Source organism: Gekko japonicus, unplaced genomic scaffold (genome assembly GCF_001447785.1).
Source record: "Gekko japonicus isolate JY-2015 unplaced genomic scaffold, Gekko_japonicus_V1.1 scaffold931, whole genome shotgun sequence".
Taxonomy (NCBI): Eukaryota; Metazoa; Chordata; class Lepidosauria; order Squamata; family Gekkonidae; genus Gekko; species Gekko japonicus.
The window spans coordinates 581,760-604,861 of NW_015167566.1; the positions used below are offsets into that span (position 1 = coordinate 581,760).

Here is a 23,102-nt window from a genome sequence, read left to right on the forward strand (position 1 = left end):
CAGAAATATTCCTGTGGTGAAGTGATACAACTGGTTGAATTTTCTGAATTCCACCTCTTGGCTTGATGTCATCTCATAGGATGACTATTTTTACATAGTCTGGGGCACAAAAATTTGATTGAGGGATGCTGTTTTGTACAGCTGTGCAGGTAAAATGCAGCTGAGGACATTAAAAATACTGTTAGAGGGAGCTGTCCGTGGTCCTGAAATTTGTCTTGTAAATTTACAGTACTATGTTATGGTTTTGTTGAACAAGCAAATAATGGTTTGTTAGTTGCAGTGACTAGAACACCAGGCTTTAAGGTGTCCTGTAGAGTTTGCCTTGAGAGAGGGAGAATTGTGTTGTTTATTTTATAGTGCAAAAATATAAACTCTACCCTCAGTTCTTTAATATTTCCTCAAAACAATTTGGAACTACTGGGAATAATGTTATGGCTGTTTAAAAAAAACTATATGGTATCACAGTAAGGGGTTTTATGTTGGTGGCAGTGATGAAGCCTCTGGCAGTGATTGGCTGAGCAGCCTGCATGTAATGGGTGGGCTGGGCAGTTTGAAGGATCATGGGCTGCCACTGGCTGAGCTGCTTGGGTCTTTAAAAGGGGGGGGGGAGAAGAAGAAACCTCTTGCACTAAAGGCACACTGCTTGTCTTTGCAAATAGCAAGGATCACTTCTTGCTAATGACTGAGCTGCTCTCATCCCGCCTGTCATAGGCTGATAGAATTGGGGTAGGTGGGATGGACCTAGTGAAGGACAGAGATATCAGGCAGGAGCCATGGGTCAGTATTGGAGCATCAGCGTTGCTTTCAGAAAGAAAAAGATCAGGTAGTAGGGGATGTAGAAACCTCTGCCCAAGAACTTGGAGAGCTGCTGCCTATCAGAATAGACAATGCCAAGCTTGGTAGGCTGATGGTGTCACTCAGTATAAGGGAGCTTCATGTGACCCTTATTTGCATCATAAGAAATCCACAGGCTAATGGAAGAAGGGTAGGGAGTGGAGGGACCAATTAAAGGAATACTGGAACATGGATGGAAGCATTAGGGGGAGAAGTTAGCTACATGCCAACCATCTGTAAGGAATTCTTGGAAGGTAAATGAAAGCTGACCATTGTTGATTCAACAAAAGTTCTGTACTGAATGTTAACACTTCCTGGCTGAATCTTACCTGAAGTTTTAAAATGTAAGATTGTAATTTAGAATAAGTATTTAAATGATTGTGTGTTCTTGCCCTCGTTAGCAGCCCTGAGCCCACTGGGGAGGGCGGGGTATAAATGCGAAAAATAAATAAATAAAATAAATAAATTCTTTTAATCTAGGTTATAGTGCAGTCCAAAACACAGTTACACTCTTCTAAGCATGTTGAGTTAAATGGACTTAGAACAGGGGTAGCTCTCTTACGATTGCATAGTTATGTCTTATGCGCCTTTGGATTTATGCATATCACAAGTAAATCAAATATTTAATGAAAAATGGGCACACATTGCAGAGCTGAAGGGGTTCTGAAGTTCACATGTATTAAGTTAAAACGACCAGCTGACCTTGAGCTGCAGGCCACTAGTTTAATATCGAATGACTCGCTCCACGTTTCTTCTTATTGACCTTTAACTAATTCTTCTTTTTTCATTTCTGCAAACCTACAGCACAGCCAAGTACAGTGTGGTGACATTTCTACCTCGATTCTTATATGAGCAGATCAGAAAGGCTGCTAACGCTTTCTTCCTCTTCATTGCCTTATTGCAGGTATGCCTCTGTCACTTAAGCACATTAAACTAAAATGTTATGTCTCTCTTGAACACAATCACAATTGCGAATGGGCCGGGGGAGTGCCATTCTTTCATGTTGGCTTTAGCCTTGCTGGCACCAGTGGGGCTTAAAGGCATACATGACGGTTGTGTTCTGCTCCCTCCCCTAGGAGGGTGCATGCGAGTACATGTGTTTGCACTTGTATGGATGTGAGGGGGTGCTGCATTCATAGATGTACAGTGCCAAGGCCACCCCGAAAACCGGGAGCAAGTCTTGAGTGTGGGCGTCATATAACACTTGGAGACGCAATAGCAGGGACACTCTTAGTGATTCTGGGGCCCTGGGAAAAATTCCAGGATGGGGCTACAGAATCACTGGCTTCCCTCTTGTGGGACCCTCTCCAGGCTCTGGCAAGGGACAGCCCTTGTACTGTGCAAGGTAGGTGGGTGGGCATGGGAGCCCAACTGGCCAACTGGTGCCTGAGCCACAGAGAGAGCAGATGAGTGTGGTGGACACCAAAATGGCTGCTACCGGAGCCTCAGGAGGGACATGCGTGCATGGTGGCTGCTGATGCTGGGCCAGCTCCCCAAGAGCCAGAAGGGGTGAGTGGGATCTTACCTGCTCTTCCTCTTCATTTCCCTTCCATTGGGGGAGGGGCCATGAACACTTGGGAGTTCCCCCACAACCCAGGGTAGCTGCCCCTGATGCCTTGTGGCTGATCACCCCTGATTAGCAGTTCTTCTTTGACCTTGCTCTTATATGAATACTCTTTGAGCCAGGCTAGGGTGCATCATGTACTGTTGTGTTGCGAAAGCAAAGTCATAAAGCCACACTGCCAATATTTATACCAGGCCTGACCAATGGCTCCCAATCACAGGAGTCAGTGTTCTATGTCCCTTTCTGCATGTAAAGCTGGCCTTTGTCACTTCTTTGGCATGTTTTGCATATCCAGGGCTATTTTTGGGCAGGAAGGCACAGGAACGGAGTTCCGGCTGGCTTCTGAGACCAGGTGGGCGGGCACATGCAGCAAGCCCCGCTCCCTGCTCCCAGCAGCCCTCAGTTGGGCCCCAAGGAGCTGTCAGGGGTGTGGCCTAATATGCTAATGAGTTTCTGCTGTTGGGTGTGGTCTATCATGCTAATGAGTTCCTGCTGGGCTTTTTCTACAAAAAAAGGCCTGTGCATATCTATATCTAAAAATAACACAGAGGTTTTTGAAAAAACAATGCAGCATTTAAAATGGATATGTAGTGTGCATGTGGGAGGGATTCTTGACTCTTTTACCACCTGCTGCTTCTTGGCTCCAGATTATTCCACCAAGGCAGATCTCCATCATGCTCAGAGCCCCATCGAAGAACAGCAATGGGGGGGGGGAGCAATTCAGAACAGAGAAGCAGCAGGGAATGGAAGGGTTAAGTACTTCAGTTCTAAATCCCCCCTGAAATGCATTCTCTCTCTCTCTCTCTCTCTCTCTCTCTCTCTCTCTCTCTCTCTCTCTCTCTCCTTCTTTTTAAAAATTTTAATATTTGCATTTACTTTTCAATACATTTGTACTATAAAAACTATTTTGGCATAACCATGCTGCTCTGTAACCTTTATTTTTAACTTCTTCTTTTTTTGTTCCTTTTCAGCAAATTCCAGATGTCTCTCCAACTGGAAGATATACCACCTTGGTGCCATTGCTATTTATTCTAACCGTTGCTGGCATCAAAGAGATTATAGAAGACTATGTGAGTCCATCTAAGGCATTTGGGGGAAATAGGCCACTATTCTCTTCCAGGTCCTCTGCAGCTCAGCTCGGATTAGCTCTGCTGTGCAATGCAAGAAGCTAGGGGCAGGGAGTGTGGCTGGGCAGATGGAGGCAAGGCCATGAGAGATACCTTGCATGATATGCAAAGGACTGTTGCTGTGGCCCATTTATGAGACCCATTACGTCTGGGAACTATTAAATATTTATTTCTATGATGTTTTAAAATCTTGTGTTTCCTTCCACAGGACAACTGCTTATAAAACCGTTCCAACTACAGAAATCCCCCCCCATAAAACAATGGATATAATAAAATGTATAATTATTTATTAAAATAGTTATACCTCACCTTTCCTCTTGGCTAAAGGTGGCTACAGACACAGTACTGTCACCCACTTGAAGACATTGTGGTCAATATGAATTTCAGTTAATTGGTTGATTAAATCTATATATATTTGATTTAATGTTGAAAGCTACCTAGAGAAAAATGTCCCCCCCCTTTTAATAGAGGTTTAATGTGATGTTATTTACCTCCATACTATTAAAAGTTTTGGCTGCCCATTTCCACACACTAAGCCTCTATTAAAGAGACCAGACAGCCACCCCGCCAGGAGGGGCTTTAGCTCAGTGGAAGAGCCTCTGCTTTGCATGCAGAAGGTCCCAGGTTCAATCCCTGGAATCTTCAGCTAAAGGAAACATGCAATAGGTCAGTGATGGCGAACCTTTTAGAGACCGAGTGCCCAAACTGCGACCCAAAACCCACTTATTTATTGCAAAGTGCCAACATGGCAATTTAACCTGAATACTGAGGTTTTACTTTAGAAAAAACAACTCATACATTAATTTACGATGATCCAAACAAAGTAAGGAAAGCAATCCCAAATGCTTTCATTTACTTAAAATTATTTGGCAGAGAATTCAACACTTTAATGATGGTCTGGGCCTGGCTGGGGCGATGGCACACGTGCCCACAGAGAGGGCTCTGAGTGCCACCTCTGGCACCCGTGCCATAGGTTCGCTACCACTGGAATAGGTGATGTGAAAGACCTCTACATGAGACCCTGGAGAGCTGCTGCTAGTCAGAGGAGACAGTTTGGTGTAGTGGTTAAGTGCGCGGACTCTAATCTGGGAGAACCGGGTTTGATTTCCCACTCCTCCACTTGCACCTGGCTGGATGATCTTGGGCAAGCCATAACTCTGGCACAGCTGTTCTTGAAAAAGAGCAGTTTCCATCAAGAGTTCTCTCAGCCCCACCTACATCACAGGGTGTCTGTTGTGGGGAGGGGAAGGGAAAGGATTTTGTAAGCCGCTCTGGGACACCTTTGGGTAGTGAAGGGCGGGGTATAAATCCAATCTCTTCTTCTTCTCTTCTTCTACTGACCTCGATGGACCAAGCATCTGATTCAGTATTAGGCAGCTTCATGTGTGTTACACAATGTATTGTGGATGTTGGGATATTTTCATTGGAGGATAGGTCTATTAGCCATGGTAACTCAAGGGAATTTGATGACTAAAGGGAACCAGCACATTCAGAGGCAGTAAACCCCTGCATCCCAGTGCCAGGAGGTGCCACTGGGGAAGGTCTCAGCCTCTGTGCCCTGTTGTTGGACCTGGAACTGGTTGGCCACTGTGTGAGACAGGATATTGGACCAGATGGACCATTGGTCTGATCCAGCATGGCTCTTCTTGTATTCTTATGACACTTTTCAGTTTTCTCCAGGCCCGTTGTTAACTCTAATTTGTATAGGAATAAAATGATCATTCTGAAGAGAAAAGCAGTTTTTGTTTCCAGACAGACATGCAAATGTTGACCAGCAACCATCTTAGAAGAGGCATTCCTTCTTGCAAGAGAGAAATGCTTCTTCTAAGAAGGCACACCTGCTGAACCCAGGTTTTGTATTCAAAGTAATGAACAACTAAATATAATCTGCTTCCCAGTTAATTAGGCATTTCTCGTTAGTTGGTCAAAAATATTGAATCAGTTAATCTAATGACTGAGTAATTCTTTATGCAGTTACTCCTGCCCAAACCCATGGAAATCAATGGATTACAGTGTAAAATGTGCAGCTTTAATAGAACTACAGCAGGATACTATAGTTGTCTAATAAACAGAACTTCCCTCTTAAAACCCAGGATGGAATTAAGCCCATAGATTTTCTGGGCCACCACAAATAAGGCCCTGCCTCTTGTAGATGTCGGTTTAACTTCTATAACAAAATACTTGGAGTAGAGCCTGTCTTGAAGACCTCATTTTAGAGGAAGGATCATGGTATTATTACAAACTTCCAGCAGTTTAAATGACCAGGAAGGCAAAACTAAGTCATGCCAAAGTTGTCGCTTTATTTGTCATAGTGGGAGGCCTAAAGGCACGTTTGCTAATTGTATTGCTGAAGCTAAGCTATCTGATCAGCTGGTTTTATAAGCTGCCTAGAAAAGTGGGAATTTAAGAATCACAGTTAAACAATTCTTTGGAGGAAGAGAATAAGTGCATCAAAGAATAAATCTGTTTGTGTTGGTGCAAATGGAGGAGCTCACAGGATTCAGGCAGTGCCTATAACCATGCTGTGAGGTTTGCATGTTCAGCATTTTTTTTATTTTGCAAGAGAGCAGCCTTCCTTAAGAGCTGCATCCTTCTTGGAGTGGAAATGCAAACGCCTTCTTGCCATGCTCGGCTGTGCCTACTCCATTTGCTGTATGCATCCATTGGTGCTTCCCATTTCCCCCCGTTCAACTACAATGCTTTATATTGTATTAGAAACCACTCCTAAAGATCCCTGGGGTTTTGGGAAGGGCATGTGGGGTTTCTTTGGAAAAGGAAGTCCAGAAGAAACTACTGTGTGGGCAAAAACTCTCCACAGACCCTTTTGGATCCTGGCCTAATTTGTCTGGTATCTATTTGCAAACAGAACCTCTCGTCTTTGCCTTTAAGGTCTGATCTTTATTGAACATTAGTGAAGTGACGTCACTAAAAGACTTTGTCTTTTCGGATATTTCTGCTAAGGGCTCCGTTGTGTCTGCACAGCCTTGGAGTTACTGGCACAATCTTGTGTTTTTGTTTTTGTTTCTTTGCCTCTGAAATGCATTGGGAACGCAATACAGAGTATGTTAAATGTGGCTCAGACCTCCTACTTCAATTCTGTGGCTTGTAGAGCTGAATTGGGACACGTTTTGCATGCTATGCAGGGAGCCCGAAATTATCTGCAGTGCTCCCATGGGTTAGCTGTTGGATTTAGGAACTGGGAGATGATGTTCAGATCAGTGCTCATCACAGATGTCTTAGGATGAAACTAGACAGGGGTCTTGTTGTAGAAAAAGAGCTGCCGGAGCTCATTAGCATAACTCATTAGCATAACTTATTTGCATATGCCACGCCCCCTGACATCACCGGAAGTGACAGAAGGCCACACCCCCTGACATCACCAGAAGTGTGTCAGAAGGCCCGGCTACTTACCCTCCTGCTTCATCCTCATTCCCAAACGGAATGAGGATCGAAGCAGAGGGCGGGGTAAAGAAGGGGGCGGGGCTTCACCACGTGACCGCCCCGCCCCCTAGAGGTTCTCTTCCGGAGCTCCGTACCTGAGAGCTCCCCCCCGACTAGAGCCCTGAAACTAGACATTACAAAGGATACCAGTAGTCAGATTTCCAAGTGCTTTATTTTATATGAACAGGGGGAAGGTGGCTGGATCACTGTTGTGGTGCTGTACTTTTAGGTACCAGTCAACTGTTTCCCTACTGTGACTGGATGGGGAGAAAAGAGCATGTGTCCAGTAGCACCTTAAAGACTAACAAAATGTGTGGCAGCATATGAACTTTTGTGAGTCACTGCTCAATTCTTCAGATACCATGACTCACAAAAGCTCATCCCCTGTGACATATTTTGTTAGTCTTTAAAGTGCTACTGGACTCTTGCTCTTTTTTACTGCTACAGACAGGCTGCGGTCACACACTAAATAATCCACTTTCAATCCACTTTCATTGCACTTTCCAACTGGATTTTACTGTGTGAACTGGGAAAATCCAGTTGGAAAGTGCATTGAAAGTGGATTATTTAGTGTGTGTGACCACAGCCACAGACTAACACGACAACCTATCTTGACCTGTCTGGATGGGGAGAGGCAGTTTTTGGTAGGGGGAGGAAAGGGGTTGAACATATGATTTGGTATCACACCCCTGCTCTAGATTGCGGCTCCCCCTATGGCTGTGTTTAACATTAAAGAAAACATCTGGAGATCCAATCGTGGATCTCCCATGTAACATGTAGTTTGACTCTCAGTTCGCATCTGTAAAATAGCAATATTAATGACCTATCTCATAGGGTTGCTGTGTAGATAATATTAAAAAAAAGGTTGGAGAAATGCACTGTGCATGTTAAAAGGGATATAGGAAAAGAGACGCAGAGTTTTAAAATCACTGGGGTGAATCCTACCCCATCATTACACTCCACTGACCAAAGTAGGAAGCCTTTCTCTAGGCTAAGGAATCTTCCTCCAACTTAAGTGGCTCTTCTGTTGAAGGAAGAGCCAATGAAATTGGAGAATGTCTCCTTAGGCTGGAGGAGGGCTCTTTGGAGGACAGCTGGACCCACACAATTACAATCTTTTAGTTCTGTAACACTTCCTCAGTGTTAACAGATCTCTTTGGCTTCACCCTGTAGCCTGTGGAGGTGGTTAGGCTGAAAGCTGATTCTCACTTTGCATTTTACATTCACTTATAGCCATCCAAGTGCCAACTACAGGAGCCTCTCCTAAAGAGTCAAGGGTGTGTCTGTGAAATACCTGGAAGCAGAGGTCTGCTCTTTTCCCACTAGCTGACACCAAAAATTACCATTATGTTCTCATTCCTTGTGGATAATAGGGGGACAGCAATGCCTTGCAGGGTTGTATAAGGATTGTGAAAACAATATAAAGTAGTTTGAGTGCTTACAAGACTCATTATATCATTGCAAAAATTCATTGTATATGCATTTGCTTGTGATGAAATGTGAGAGAATGGAGATGTGAGATGGGGGATGGCCCTAGGGGTGGCCCTGGGTGACTGCCTGGGGTGCCAGAGGTGGAGGAGCATCAGCCAGAACAGCCACTTTCTGCCTGGCCTCCCACCTGAGGCATCAGGTTTGCCCTGGAAGGTGTCCCACACCCCACTGGACAGCCAGTGGGGATCCTGCTCCCCCTCCCTTCCCTTTGTTGGGTGAGCCCAGTCTGGGGCCTGGCCCAGCCCTTTCCCTCTTTCCTTCTGTCCCATTTCGCCTTGCTTGACAATGGTGGGAGGATGAGGAGGCAGGCAGCCGCTTCCTACCGCCCTGCATCATATGGGACAAGGAGGATGGGTACCTTGGGCTGGACTTGGTTACTTTATTTAACCTTGTTACAATTGACAATTTTCGGCCTATGGTACACAAAAAAAACGGCATCCCTTTAGAGAACAGTTGTGTCTGTCTTCTCTTTGAGTCCTACTGCTTAGCTCTGACCTTTTGGCATAGCGGTCACTTATTCCGAATCTAACAAAATGTTCTTCTGTTTCCTTATAGAAAAGACACAAGGCCGACAGTACAGTGAACAAAAAGAAAACAGTTGGTAAGGTCATTGTTTTAAATTCTTAAAAAACAAACAAAACCCTACATCCAATGTAACTGGAAAGAAAATACTTATCCGTAGAATAATTATTCTATTCTTAGTTTAGGTATTAAAAATTAGAAAAGTATGAGTAGATTCCAAGAATATGCTTTTTAAAAACCTTGGTTGACATGTGCTAATATTAGTGACCTATAAATGATAAAGGTTGCAGATTGTTAGTAAATACCCAGTTCTTTCAATGCAACATGGCGGTGATAAGTCGTAACTGGAGATTTTATCCTTTGTCTAAAGTCCTGTATCCTACTACTTCACCAAGCAAAGTTGGAAGCCTTACTCCAATGTAAGGAGCCTTCTTTCAGTTTAAGAGTCACCAATAAAAAGAGAGAGAGAAACCTTTAATGGCATACTAGTACAACAATTCAAAAAACTAGACATCAATAAATACACACACACACACACACAAAATCTCCACCAAACAGAACCCATTTGGAATTAATAAAAAGGAGAGAAAAAAGGTAAATCTAAATATTACAGTTTCAACTTCCATACACATAATAGGAACTCAGCGACAACTGCACTAATTTCAGGAGATTTGTCAGATAACAAAAAAACAAGGTCATTTATTGGTCATAGATTTTGCAGAAGAAAGAAGGGGATGGATCAAGGAATGATGTAGCAAAGAGTAATGAGAGCAGTGAAAAAGAATATGTTGCACAGAGTCAGGTTCATTGTAAAGACAGGTACAGACTCTTTCTTTATAAGGAATACCCTTATGTCTGCCTGTCAAAATAGCCGAGTGGAAGAAATTGAACCTGGCAAGCATGAAAGCTCTACAGTTGTGAGGGGTTTACCAAATTAGAAAGGTACTGCGCCATAGAATCTTGTGTGGGGAAAAGACTCCAGAGCTACCAGCATTAATAACTTGAGCTTCAGTGTCCCAAATCCTCTTTCAGACAATCCGAAGAATATCCATTTCAGCAGAATTGGCAAAAAAAAATCCAGATCAATACCAATGGATTTGATTTTAGACACTATGAACTGGGACCAATTTGAGGTGTCCACATTGGCTGTCATACGGGGGCCACCTCAGCAGCATATAAGAATACAAAGCCCACCATTTTCTCCAGGGGAACTGATCTCTGCCATCTGGAAAGCAGTTGTAATTCTGAGTGATCTCCAGCCCTCAGATTGGACACATTTTACCGCAGAACAGCGGTAAATGCTTTCTTTACTGCCGACGATAGACTGGCAAGAATGATAAAGGTTTGTTTATAATTGGTCTCCTTAATGTAGTGACAACTAATTATAATTACAGGATTAAATATCTGTCAGTCTGGAATAATGATTCGATTGTTATGGAACGAGGAAGGCCAATAAGTTATGTTTTTTGTAGGGGAAGTAAAGACTCCTAATTAATTGGTCTTGGGAAAGTAAAGACTCCTAATTCATTGGTCTTGTGAGTAGAACAAACAGGAAAAAAAGATACTAAAGGATTCAAAGGAATAAGATAGATTCTTTAGTTATCTGGGAAAGATTTAGGAGTAAGAGTGTTTTTCTGTATGAGATGTTATAAACCTTGTTAATGGAGCAATTTAGATGATCCTGATATACGTGGTAACTCGGATTGTTATAATTAATGAGACTTGGATGAAATGTATAATTAGTGTACTTAATTTTGAATATTGTGATGTGTGTAAATTATATACATTTCTTTTTCTCTCATATCTGAAAACCCAATAAATAGATTATTTTAAAAAAGATAAAATGTTGGCAAAATTTAAAGAAAAATTATTATTTGAAAACACCTAGATGGGTTTCCCCATTGGAGGCATTTATTAAACCCACTTTACTAACTGAAAACAAGAAAGAGACCTATGATAAATTACCAGATAAAAATTGTAAACTAAAGTGCCTAGAAAAGTTACAAACCTTAAACATTCACCTGACTTGGTGGGAAAATACGCAATTAAAGTCAATATATAGTAAAGACCAAAACCTAGGCTTCTGTACATCAAATAATGAACTAGATAAAATTTGACTTTTAATCAGCAATAAATTGATTCAAAAGATATACAGATTCCTGTTGGAGAACTATATGCAGGATGAGGTTGTGAAACCTTCTATGGTAAAGTGGATGCAGGATATGGGGTATAGTATAGATATTGATAAATGGGCTAAAATATGGAAATTAATGAGATTCCTTAAAGCAACATCATTTAAAGAAAATATATATAAAATGTTTTATAGGTGGTACTGCACTCCGGATAAGATTGCTAAATGTACAGATATGTTTTCTAAAAACTGTTGGAAGTGTAAAAATAACATAGGAACCTTTTTCATATGTGGTGGAAATGTGAAAAAATAAAAAAAGTTTGGAGAATGGTGAAAAAGATAATACTAGAGATCTTAAATTTTAATCTCGGTCTAGAAATATACTTATTAAACATTATACCAGATTGTTATGAGCCAGAAGATAGATATTTGTTAACTTATATCTTAACTTCATCAAGAATATTACTTGCTCATCACTGGAAAAATGATAGTTTACCATCTAGAAAAGAAATAGCTTTGAAACTGCTGGAAAATGTAGAAATGGATAAACTGACAATGTTAATACAGGGAAAATATGATGTTGTATTTCAAAAAAGATGGTCAAGAGTGTACACATGGTGGGAAAATAATTCGATGTAAAAAGACTCTGAAAGTATAAGGAGATTCTTAAATATATGGCTGTATACTATGGAAAAACTTATAAATAAAGTATTAAAAAACAAAAAAAAAAACCCTGCCAAAACAGCTGTCTTTCCTGACGAAGACACTTCTGCTGTTTGGCTCTTGTGGGACTAACTTTTGCCTCGTGTCTTTTGCTAGGCAAACAAGCTTGTTTCTGTCAGTAAAAAGGCAAAGGAAGGAAGCCCTTTCCAGGCCTTTGTGGGGAACGCATTGGGGCCAGGCCTGACGAGGGTTGCCAGCTCCTGGTTGGGAAATTCCTGGATATTCTGTGGTGGAGTCTAAGGAAGCCAGAGTTTGGGGAGGAAAGAGGCGTCAGCTGAATAGAATGCCATAGAGCCCACCATCCAAAGCAGTTATTTTCTCCCCGGAGGGAGAGAGATCAGTTGTCTGGAGTTCAGTTGTGATACCCGACAATCTTCAGGCTCCTCCTGGAGTTTGGCTACCCTAGGCGTAGCAGTTAGCGCTTCAGAGCAGGGTCTGCTAGACCCAGGTTCTTGCTGTGGACGTTGAGTGGGTGATTTGGGATCAGTCACAGACTTTCAGCCTAACCTACCTCACAGGGTTTTTGTGCAGATCAAAAGGGGGAGAGGAGAATGATGAATGATGTAAGCTGCTTTGGTCTCCACTGTGGGGAAAGACTGTACTTTTCCTCCTGGTGATCATTGCTGCCAATCTCCAGGTGAGGGCTGGAGATCATTCAGAATTAAAACTGCTCTCCAGATGGTAGAGATCAGGGGCAGATAACAGTAGGTTGATGGTTGGCTGGGAAGGAGATAGGGTTGCCAACTCCAGGTTGGGAAATTCCTGGATATTTTAGACGTGGAGCCTGAAGAGGGTGGGGTTTGAGGGGGGGTGGGACCTCAGACAGGTACAATGCCATGGACTTCACCCTCCAAACCAGCCATTTCCTTCCAGGGGACCATTGTTGCCAGTGTCCAGGTGAGGGCTGGAGATCACTCAGAATTAAAACTGCTCTCCAGATGGTAAAGATCAGTTCCGCTGGAGAAAACGGCTGCTTTGCAGGGTGGACTCTGTGTCATTATACCCTGCTGAGGTCGCTTCCCTCCTGCTTGGGTCCCCACTGCGGAGAAAGACTGTAGTTTTCCTAGGCAGAGGATGCAGGTGGGGGGGGAGATGGAAAGCTGAAGCCAGAGGGGCAGATAAAGGTAGATGGTTGGCTGGGAAGGAGATAGGGTTGCTACCTCCAAGACAGGTAAAATGCCATAGACTCTACCCTCCAAACCAGCCATTTCCTCCTGGGGAACCATTGTTGCCAGTCTCCAGGGGAGGGCTGGAGATCAATCAGAATTACAACTGCTCTTCAGATGGCAGAGATCAGTTCCCCTGAAGAAAATGGTAAACTCTGTCACCACAGCAAATTGACACTGAGTGCCGAAGTCCAGGGCATCCGCCCAGAGCCTCTTTCTAGAGCTTGTTGTATTTATTTCCACAATGGGCCCTATTCCTATTATAGAATAATTCACATTAGACATACATTGGAAATGAGCTAAATCAGTACCTGAGGTTCAGTTCCCTTAAATGATTTTAAGCAAAGGCAATCAATATCTGAGATAATAATTACATTGATGTATATAGTTACTGTGAACTTCCATTTTTATGCACTCTTGAATTCACTGCCGGTTGCGTAAGAAGGGTTTTTCCCCCTGATATGCATCTGAAGACAACATTCAGCTCAAGTTTCACTTTTTTTTTTTTGCTAGACATCAATCTTATATCCGGATAAGAGTACATTTTCACTACTTCAAATAAGTAGGATAATGTTGGATGAAATCAACAGCAGTTGTGTGGATCAGTCTGCCCTGCCACCCACCAAGGCACCTAAGGGAAGAAGAAAGCTATTGGCTGTAGCAGCCTTGCTGATAAATACTGTGGGGAGAAGCAGACTGGCTTTTGCTTGTCCACCCACACACACCCCATTGGTCCTTCAGCAAAACCAGTTGCCAGCCAGTAATGTGGGAATGGACATGTTCGTTATTTGATAATGATCTCTGGGAAAGTTAAACAAGATGTGTTTTTTTCAGTTTTAAGAAATGGGATGTGGCAAAACATTATGTGGAAAGAGGTAAGAACTATTTTAACATGTGTTCTAGGAATCAGTTACTTTTTGAGGGGGTACTTGATGAATTGATATTCTATGGGGTTGGGGTATCAAAATGGATGCTGAATGTTCTCTGATGCCACATCGTATAAGAGCATTCAAGAACATCTCAGGACCGGCTCTGTTTTTTCCTCTTACTAGTATTGATTAATAATACAGATATGCAACTTCCATTGTAGTATTTATTTAATAATTTCATTGAAATATTTATATCCTGCCTTTCCATAATCAAAGAGGGTTAGGGTTGCCAAAATACCTGGAGATTTTAGGGGTGGAGCCTGCGGAAGGCAGGTATTGTGGAGGAGAGGGACTTCAATTGGGTATAATGCCATAGAGTCAACCCTCCAAAGCTGCCATTTTCTCCAGGTGCACTGATCTTTGTCACCTGGAGGATCAGTTATACTTCCAAGAGATTTCCTACTACCACCTGGAGACTTGCAACTCTAAAGAGGGTTCAGCATACCTTACAAACTGCATCACAGTGCAAAAACAATTACAAACCAAGACATTAAAATGTCAGTGACAACAGCATATCCCACGATTACCAAACTGCTGAGAAAAAGAACCCTGGGGCAGCACAGATTAGCTTCCTATACCGCACTGCTTCACAAAGCTTCTTTGGAAGGCTGTTCTACTGGGAAGGAGATTATTTTTGAAAATGTCTGATTGGGTTGCAGGCAGATGTTGTAGCACTGGGGACAGAGGAATGGTCAGGAATAACTTGGTGAATAGGTGTGTATCAAGAAAGTGGCTACAGAAGTGGAGAGAGCTGGGGCCACATATAATGAGACTTCTGCATCTATTCAAGCAAGCTCAGAATAGCTGTAATTTCCAATCCAACAAGCAATTAATAATGCATGTCCCTAAACCTTTTTGCAAAAGAGAGTCACTATACCATTGCATGAACCTAATAATACAAAATGCCATTTACACAACAGCAAGGAAGTAATAAAAATCCTGCAAGCCAGGAAAGATGATGCCATGGCTACGATTCACCTCTTAGCTCATGTTGATGCCTCTTGTTTTATACTGCAGGGACGAATGGTAGAAATGCACAGAACAGACACATTTCATTTAGTTTCATATTGAATTACCGTAACCTTCTGTACTGTATGGCTACCTGTTTAACAGTGTGCAGATTTGTAAGACTCATGAAGAGATTTTGCAAACAAATGTGTTGATAAAAAATGGAGGAGAAAGAAGACTTGAACTGCCTCAGCCAGAGAGAAATTGTTTTGCCTTTTGGAAAACAAAACATGCTTCAAAATCTCAAAGCAAACTGAATTTGTAAAGAGCTACTGCAGTAGCTTTGTCAGACAGCTGACAAGTTATAAAAATGTTTGTTCAGAAAAGTAGAATAGGACTACAGACCACTTAAAAGTCATCACACTCCGTTGTGTTTCAGAAGATTGATTTGTGCTTAGGTTTGCAGTCTGACATGCTGCGACAGCAAGGAGTGGAGTTGCATGTTTGTAAACGTGCAAGAGGGACATGGAGCATACTTATTGAATATCCCCCCCCAAATCAAAGTCATACACTTCTCATTTATGCTTGCCCCTGCAAAAACCAGTTTATACTTGTTGTGTCAGGTGTCAATCATTGGTGGCTCTGGAGTAGCACCATCGTCAGAAGGTTTGTTGCACAGGAGAAAGGCCGGTTTCCAATTTGCCCTATTTGGGCAAACTTATTGAGAGGGCGGTGGCGGCACAGTTACAGAGCTACCTGGATGAGGCCTCCATCCTCGATCCCTTCCAGTCCGGCTTTCGCCCGGGTCATGGGACGGAGACTGTTCTGGTCGCGCTGACTGACGACCTCCGTAGGCATCTGGATCGCGGCGGCGCGGCTGCGCTGGTGTTGTTAGATCTGTCGGCCGCGTTCGATATGGTCGACCACCAGTTGCTGGCCCGCCGCCTTGCCGACGTGGGGATAAAGGGGCTCGCCCTTCAATGGCTAGTCTCTTTTCTCCAAGGTCGGGGACAGAGGGTGGCAATGGGGAACCAGCGGTCCCGAAGGCACCCCCTTGAGTGTGGAGTGCCTCAGGGGGCCGTGTTGTCCCCAATGCTATTTAACATCTATATGCGCCCCCTCGCCCAGATTGTCCGGAGGTATGGGCTTGGGTGTCATCAGTATGCTGATGACACCCAGCTCTATCTGATGTTGGATGGCCGTTCAGCCTCTGGTCCCGATGACCTTGCTCAGGCGTTGCAAGCCGTGTCTGGTTGGCTCAGGCTGAGCTGGTTGAAATTAAACCCGGCAAAGACGGAGGTCCTGGGCCTGTGTCGGACCGGCCGGGAGTTAGGGCTCCTTCTCCCGACCTTCGGCGGGGTGCCTTTGGTGCCGATGCAGGAGGTTAGGAGTTTAGGAGTGCTCCTGGATTCTGCATTGACAATGGAGGCCCAGGTAGCAGCCACTGCTAGGTCAGCCTTCTATCATCTTCGGCTGGCCCGGCAGTTGGTCCCCTATCTCAGCCGCGAGGACCTGGCCACTGTGATCCACGCGACGGTCACCTCGAGGCTAGACTACTGTAACACTCTCTACTTGGGGCTGCCTTTGTCGCAAATCCGGAAGCTGCAGCTAGTGCAGAATGCTGCAGCTAGGCTGCTGATGGGTCTCTCAAGGAGGGACCACATCCGGCCGGTGCTGCAAGCGCTGCACTGGCTGCCTATAGCATACCGGATTCGTTTCAAAGTGCTGGTTCTTACCTTTAAAGCCCTGAATGGCCAGGGTCCAGCCTACCTGAGGGACCGCCTCCTCCCGTATGTTCCCCCAAGAGCGCTGCGATCAGGGAGCCTGGACCTTCTTGAGTTTCCAGGCCCCTGGGACACCAAGCTTGCCCTAACCAGGGCCAGGGCTTTTTCGGTGGCGGCTCCTACCTGGTGGAACGAGCTCCTGGCGGAGATCCAGGCCCTGCGGGACTTTACACAGTTCCCCAGGGCCTGCAAGATGGAGCTCTTCTGCCAGGCTTATGAGTAGGAGCCGCCGCCATTGCCACTATACCACCATCGTGGCTCGATTTACCACCTACCTGGCCCTGGCGAGGGCGGATGTTGCCCACAAGAGGAACATTACTCCGGCGTTCCTGTTTTTGTATATCATTTGGCCGCCAGTGAGGGACAGCGACCGTCTTGGTCTTTCAAATTGATCTTTTAAAATGATTGTAGAGCACCATTTTAGTCTGTATTTATTAGGGTTTTAATGTAACCTATGTTTTATTCTCGGCGCTGCCGCTTGTTTGCCACCCTGGGCCGTATGGGTAGGGTGGGATATAAATCCCAAAATAAATAAATAAATAAATAAATAAGGAAAGGGCAGAGCTGGTTAAGTAGTTCTGGGCTCTGACTGTTCCTATATGATAGACATTGACTCTCAGCCCCCACTGCTCTCCATTTCCCCCCTTGATGCCCTGGATCCTTTTTTTCTGAGGATACCTTTTCTGATGTAATTGCATCCGAGTCCACTCTGCTTCTTCCGGTCATGCAGCTAGGCTGGTTGGTGAGGAGTGTGGAACCCAGTGTCATACCTTTGCAGTAAAAGATCACAAGAGCTGTGAATATCCATTAAGATACACCATTGTTTCCCTCTCTGGGGCTGGAAGAGTGAATAATTAACAGTGTGGGTGGATTCTCTCTCTCTCTCTCTTTCTCTGTATTAATTTTCTCTTTTCACGCTGCTGCACTCCTGCCCCTGAATCATTAGGTGGCAGTGGGAGATATTGTCAAGGTCACCAATGGGCAACACCTCCCAGCAGACATGATCATTTTGTCTACCAGGTCAGATATACTGAGTGGGTGTGCCATGATGGTTCTGCTAAACTGAGGCTCTGGAGAAAGATCACTGCGGTTGTTTTTGTTGTTAACGATGCACCAAAGGTCTCGCAAATGATAAAGTACAAATCTCAACTAAATAGCCTTTAGAGTTAAGCAATTTCAGTTTTACTAGATGTCATACTGTTTCCCATCTTACTAGCACAGGTCACACCCAGGCATTTCTGCTGCACTACAACTTTTTAAGACCAACGAAGTTTAATTCTGGGTATAAGCTTTCGTGTGCATGCACCCGTCTTCAGAACAGTTTCCCTCGAGCCATACATAAAGGTAGAGGAAAACTGTTTCAGGTCTCGGTCACACACCTGAGATAATGCATGGGAGAAGTGAGGCTATTTAACCCAGAGGAAATTGACCCGCAGTTGCGCGATCACACAGTTCTTTGAAGCTGCGGTCATTCCCCTCCACTGTGTGATCAGAAGCAATCGCGGGTGAGTTGGTTTGGGGGTTTTTGCTGTTTGTTTTCGATTCGCCTAAATGGAGGATCAATGAATCGCATCTCCACACTGAGGGCTTCCCACGGCAGTATGCGATGATGCACATACTGAGAAGGGGAAAAAAACAACGGCACAGAGTCGGAATGGCCTGATCTGACCATCCTGACGCCATGAGAGCACGCTGGAGCGATCAGAGGGGAAAGTCCGTCTGTGGCCTGTAGCAACCCATTTGATACTGGACTTCCCCGGTATTTTTTAACTCCACTTCTTCGGCAGAGCAAGACGGGTTGCCGACGGGTGCGGGACACTTGCCAGATGTTCCCGTGTGATCATGCCCTTAAAATCCGCCCAGCATTCGTGCCTATGTCGCGGCTAATTCTGCGTGTTATCGGGACCTCAATGTAGCTGAAGAAGTGTGCATGCCCATGAAAGCTTATATCCAGAAATTAAACTTTGTTGGTCTTAAGGGTGCCCCTGGAACTCAAACTTTGTTCTGTTGCTTCAGACCAACATGGCTCCCCACCTGACTCCACTACCTGTTTAATATCACTTTGGAAATGGGATGCATTTTTACTGTATTTGTCGTAGTGGATGCTGTCATACTTTGGTCTTGACTTAAAGTGCACAACCACAAAGGTTGGCAATCGCTGCTCTAAAATCTCAATGTCAAAGGTAAAATATACAGTTTATAAGAAGAAGTATATTTTATGAGTATCTTATGCCCTGACCCGGATGGCCCAGGCTAGCCCAACCTCATCAGATCTCAGAATCTAAGCAGGGTCGGCCACCAAAGAAGTCCAGGGTTCCTGTGCAGAGGCAGGCAGTGGCAAGCCACCTCTGAATGTCTCTTGCCTTGAAAACCCTACGGGGTCGACATAAGTCGGCTGCAACTTGATGGCACTTTACATGCACACATATGAGGTAAGAGGCAGGTGAGTCGTAGGAGCCAGATGAAGTGCACAGAGAGAAATCCCCACACACACTAGCAGTGTTCCCTCTAAGCTGAGTTAGTGTGAGCTAGCTCACAGTGTTTTAGCCTCTGGCTCACACATTTCTGTCTTAGCTCGGGAAGGATGGCTCCAGAGCAAACTAATTCATGCAGTAGCTGAATCGCTTGCTCACAACTTTAATGCCAAGTTGAATTTTTGCTCACAAGACTCCACAGCTTAGAGGGAGCATTGCCCGCTAGTATCACTTAGTTTACTGGATAGATGACTTCCACTTGAGAAGGAGCCACATCAATCATTTCCAGATTTGGTTCTTCCATTCAGATTTTGCAAGAAGCAGCTCCACTGCCCCCGTCCCCCCCAGCAACCCAAGTGTTCAAGAACCCAAGAGAAGGGCTGGACAGCAACAGAGAGCACTTGTTGGATGTGGAAGAGGCTGATCATGGCCTCTTCATCTGGCAATACAAGTCTTCATCTCACAGTCCCTGAGCTGGTTTGGGAGGCAGCCCCATTATGCCAACAGGACATGATAACTGGGAATATGGGGCTTGTATTGCTTTTTAATTGACTGTTCTCAGCTTGCCTCCATTTATTTCCTGTATTTTATTCCCCTCCCTTGGAAATATAAACTTTTGTTGAATTGGGATTCAGAGGAATCGTAAGGACGGGTGTCCATTTGGTGATTAATATGAGGGTTTTTTCCCCCACGTGCTCAGCAGGGCTGTTTTAAAAACATTGTTTCCCAGGTTGAGAGGATTCACTCTATCACTAGATCCCACAGTACTGTGAGAGCCAGTTCGGTGTAGTGGTTAAGAGCGGCGGACTCTGATTTGGAGAACCGAGTTTGATTCCCCACTCCTCCATATTCAGCCAACTGGGTGACCTTGGGTCACTCACAGTTCTCTCAGAGCTGTTCTCTCAAGAGCAGTTCTCTCAGAGCTCTCTCAGCCACACCTGCCTCACAGAGGGTGTCTGTTGTGGGGAGTGGAAGGGAAGGAGATTGTAAGCCGCTCTGAGACTCTCCAAGTAAAGGCAGGGTATAAAAATTCAACTCCTCATCCGTCTTCTTTCCCCCCAATATCCCTTTTAGCTCTTTGTGCTGTGTTGGATCGCTTTTTTTTAGTAACGTTGCATCATTATGTACCTAAGATATTGTAGAGATGTTTATATTTTTGCAACAAAAGCCTCAGTTCACCAGAGCCCGCATGCTCTCAATGTGGTGTGTTTCCTAATTCTGGATAAAGCATTTGTCATCTTAATCTGTTTTTGTCTGCGTGTGTATTTAAAAAAAGATCATTGGCTGGCAAGTCCCTTGTGGTACAAAAATAAACATCAAATTCAATTAATGGTTTGTGTGGGGGAAAATCAATTGTCCTGTTGTTTTGGAAATCTGGTGTGCATTTATTGTTAATTCGTTCATTTGGTAGGCTTCTTTTTGCAATAGGCTGTTGTTAGAGCATGGTGCCAAATAATGGTGTGGTTGATAGATAAATAAAACGTTATTGTTCTTTTACAGTGAACCTCAGGCCATGTGCTATATTGAAACATCTAATCTTGATGGGGAGACAAATCTTAAAATTCGACAGGTAAATCCTAATCGCTTTCTTCCCATTTTTGAAAGCTTGTGAGATGACAGAGAGGGATAGGAGAGGGTCTTGTGCTGTTAGTCAAGAACAGGCGCACAGCTAAATGCCTGAATGCTGGTTTTTCTATTCAAGTAGCACTGTAAACGTATCCTACTTGCCTTCCTTGACATGACAGAAAAGCCTATGAGAAAATGGGAGGGGGGCATGGAGGGATGCTCCTGAGTGTGTTTGTATTGGGTTGATTTGTTTTTGTTTTTACTTACTTCTGCTATAGTTACTACTTTTAATTTTAATTTTTACTTCTTCTAATTGTGAGCTGTCTAACATTCCCCCCCCCACTACATGAATAATACCTTCCTCTCCAGGATTATAGCCTCGACCTTAGAATATGCATCTCCTTTGACAGATGAGAACACAGATCTGAGCAGAGTTTGGCCCTCCAGACCTGAGCTGCGATTGGGCAGCTACTGCTGATGACCTCCTCTTTCATCCCTCTTGGGAAACTGTTAATAAAACTGAGGGCAGCTGTGTGGTAGTGGTTTTACATGTGAACAGGTAGAGGCTGGGCTCTGGGATGAGCGTTTTGTCTTCCTGCACACCATGCAAAACCCCTGGTTTTCACCACAAATCTATTTTTCAGGTTTCTTAGTGGTAAAGTGAATATTGGAGAATCTAGCATGGTCCGGGGTTCCAGGGAATGCCTGATCTTGCTAGGCCTCCTGAAGCTTGATTCTAGTATCATTGATTTGTTTATTTATTTAGGACTACTCTTTGTCACAATCTCCTCGACATATTCAAAGCAGATATAAAAAATAAAGCTAAAAAACATTTATCAAAATCAAGGCAAAAGTATAAAATCCAAAACAAAACTAATAAAACAGCAAAAAAAGAGAAATATAATTTTTTTAAAGAGTGGTTCAGGAAGAAGTGAAAGATTTTTTTAAAAGAAGCAGAAAGCAATGGCACTAAGATTAATTCAAGTGCCTCAGCAAAAGAAGAAGGAGGAGGTCTTCCCTTGGTACCTAAATCTAAACAGACCAGGTGAGCAGGTGTGGGGAAGGCCTTCTACATGAGCTGCACCACAGAAAACTCCCTCTTTAAAGTTACCCCCCCTTACTTGGGAAGGTACAGACACACAGAGGAGGGGATCTGATGCTGATCTTAACTGATGGGCAGGTTATACAAGCCACCTGCAAGTACTCTAATTCCAGGCCATTTAGGTTTTGAAAGGGAAGGGCCAGTCCTTTGAACTATGTCCAGAAACAAACCAGCACCCAGTAAAATTCTGCACAAACTGGCAGGATGCAAACTCTATGGCCCACAGCAGTTAGCGGCCTCGGTGCCACATTTTGTACCATTTCCCCCCCAAAACCAGATAATGAGGGCAAAACTAGACAATATGTTTGACAGGAGTCAGACCCTGATCCAGTTTGCTACCATATGTCCCATTGGGAACTAACGTTCCAAGTATGCCAGGGCCCAATTCGGTGTGAGGAGCACAGTACAGGTTAAGGAGGGGCTTCGGCCTCCTTTCCTGTGCTGTTTTCCTGAACTGTGGTGCTGCACATTTATTGACTGCAGCATGTGGAGCCCCAGAGCAGCGCAAACAGAGGTACCCATAGCTGTTTCAGCTTGGGGAAATGGTGTGAGGTTGAAGCCTCTTCCATTCTGCTGTCCCAAGCTGAATCTGGCGCTGACATGCTTTGGAATGTTAGTTCCCTGATGGCAGATACAGCTGTAGATTGGGTTAAGGCAAGCCTGACCAGACTCATGTCAAACAGATCATCTAGTTTGGTCCTTACAATCCCATAGGACTGGCTCCTAAACCTGAAGAGTAGATGTACCCAAGGCCTGGTGGAATTCTGTCTGACTGCAGGGTTTCAGGTGCCTGTCTGATGATTACCTGTGTGCTGAATTCACAGCAAGTCAGACTTGTGTCCATTTACCAGCCAAGAGGGATGTACATTTAGAAACAGCCCAAAATGAAGATGGGTCTGTTATGCTCCAAGGCCATTAGGCAGAAGCATGCTGAGCAATCTAGACTGTAAATGGATGAGGCTCCAATGGGTGTGTGTGTTGATAGAGTATACCTGTGTACGTGTTGTGCATCCTTCCTCCATATGGATTTTGCCACCCTGGATAAAGGTGTGATTCCCATAATGTGTCATAGGGACAAATGCTGAATGAATATGTGCTGGCTGATTTAATTGGCTCATCAGAGCCCTGGGAAAGAAAATCCCACAACTCGAGTAGGAGGGCAGATCCTTTGCATACCAAAGGTTCGAGGTTTTGCTGACTGTTTCTTTGTATCTCAAGTAGTTCGAGAAGCTGAGATGTTGGATAGCTGCTGCTGTTTAGAGCAGTTCATTAGGGAATATGGACCAGTATTCTGATTCAG

The 23,102-nt window shown here is 44.2% G+C and overlaps 1 protein-coding gene and 1 non-coding gene across 2 annotated transcripts in view; both read left to right on the forward strand.

Moving 5' to 3' along the window:
• Positions 1-23,102, forward strand: part of ATP8A2 (ATPase, aminophospholipid transporter, class I, type 8A, member 2) — a 224,812-nt gene that overhangs the window by 107,787 nt on the left and 93,923 nt on the right. Inside the window, exons 3-8 of the mRNA XM_015413822.1 lie at positions 1,639-1,738; positions 3,370-3,468; positions 9,013-9,058; positions 13,834-13,874; positions 17,607-17,680; positions 20,635-20,704. Of these exons, the coding sequence (XP_015269308.1) occupies positions 1,639-1,738; positions 3,370-3,468; positions 9,013-9,058; positions 13,834-13,874; positions 17,607-17,680; positions 20,635-20,704 (430 nt within the window). The remainder of the gene's footprint in view (positions 1-1,638; positions 1,739-3,369; positions 3,469-9,012; positions 9,059-13,833; positions 13,875-17,606; positions 17,681-20,634; positions 20,705-23,102) is intronic.
• TRNAA-UGC lies at positions 4,099-4,170 on the forward strand. The gene has a single exon. It is a non-coding gene; the product is annotated as a tRNA-Ala (tRNA).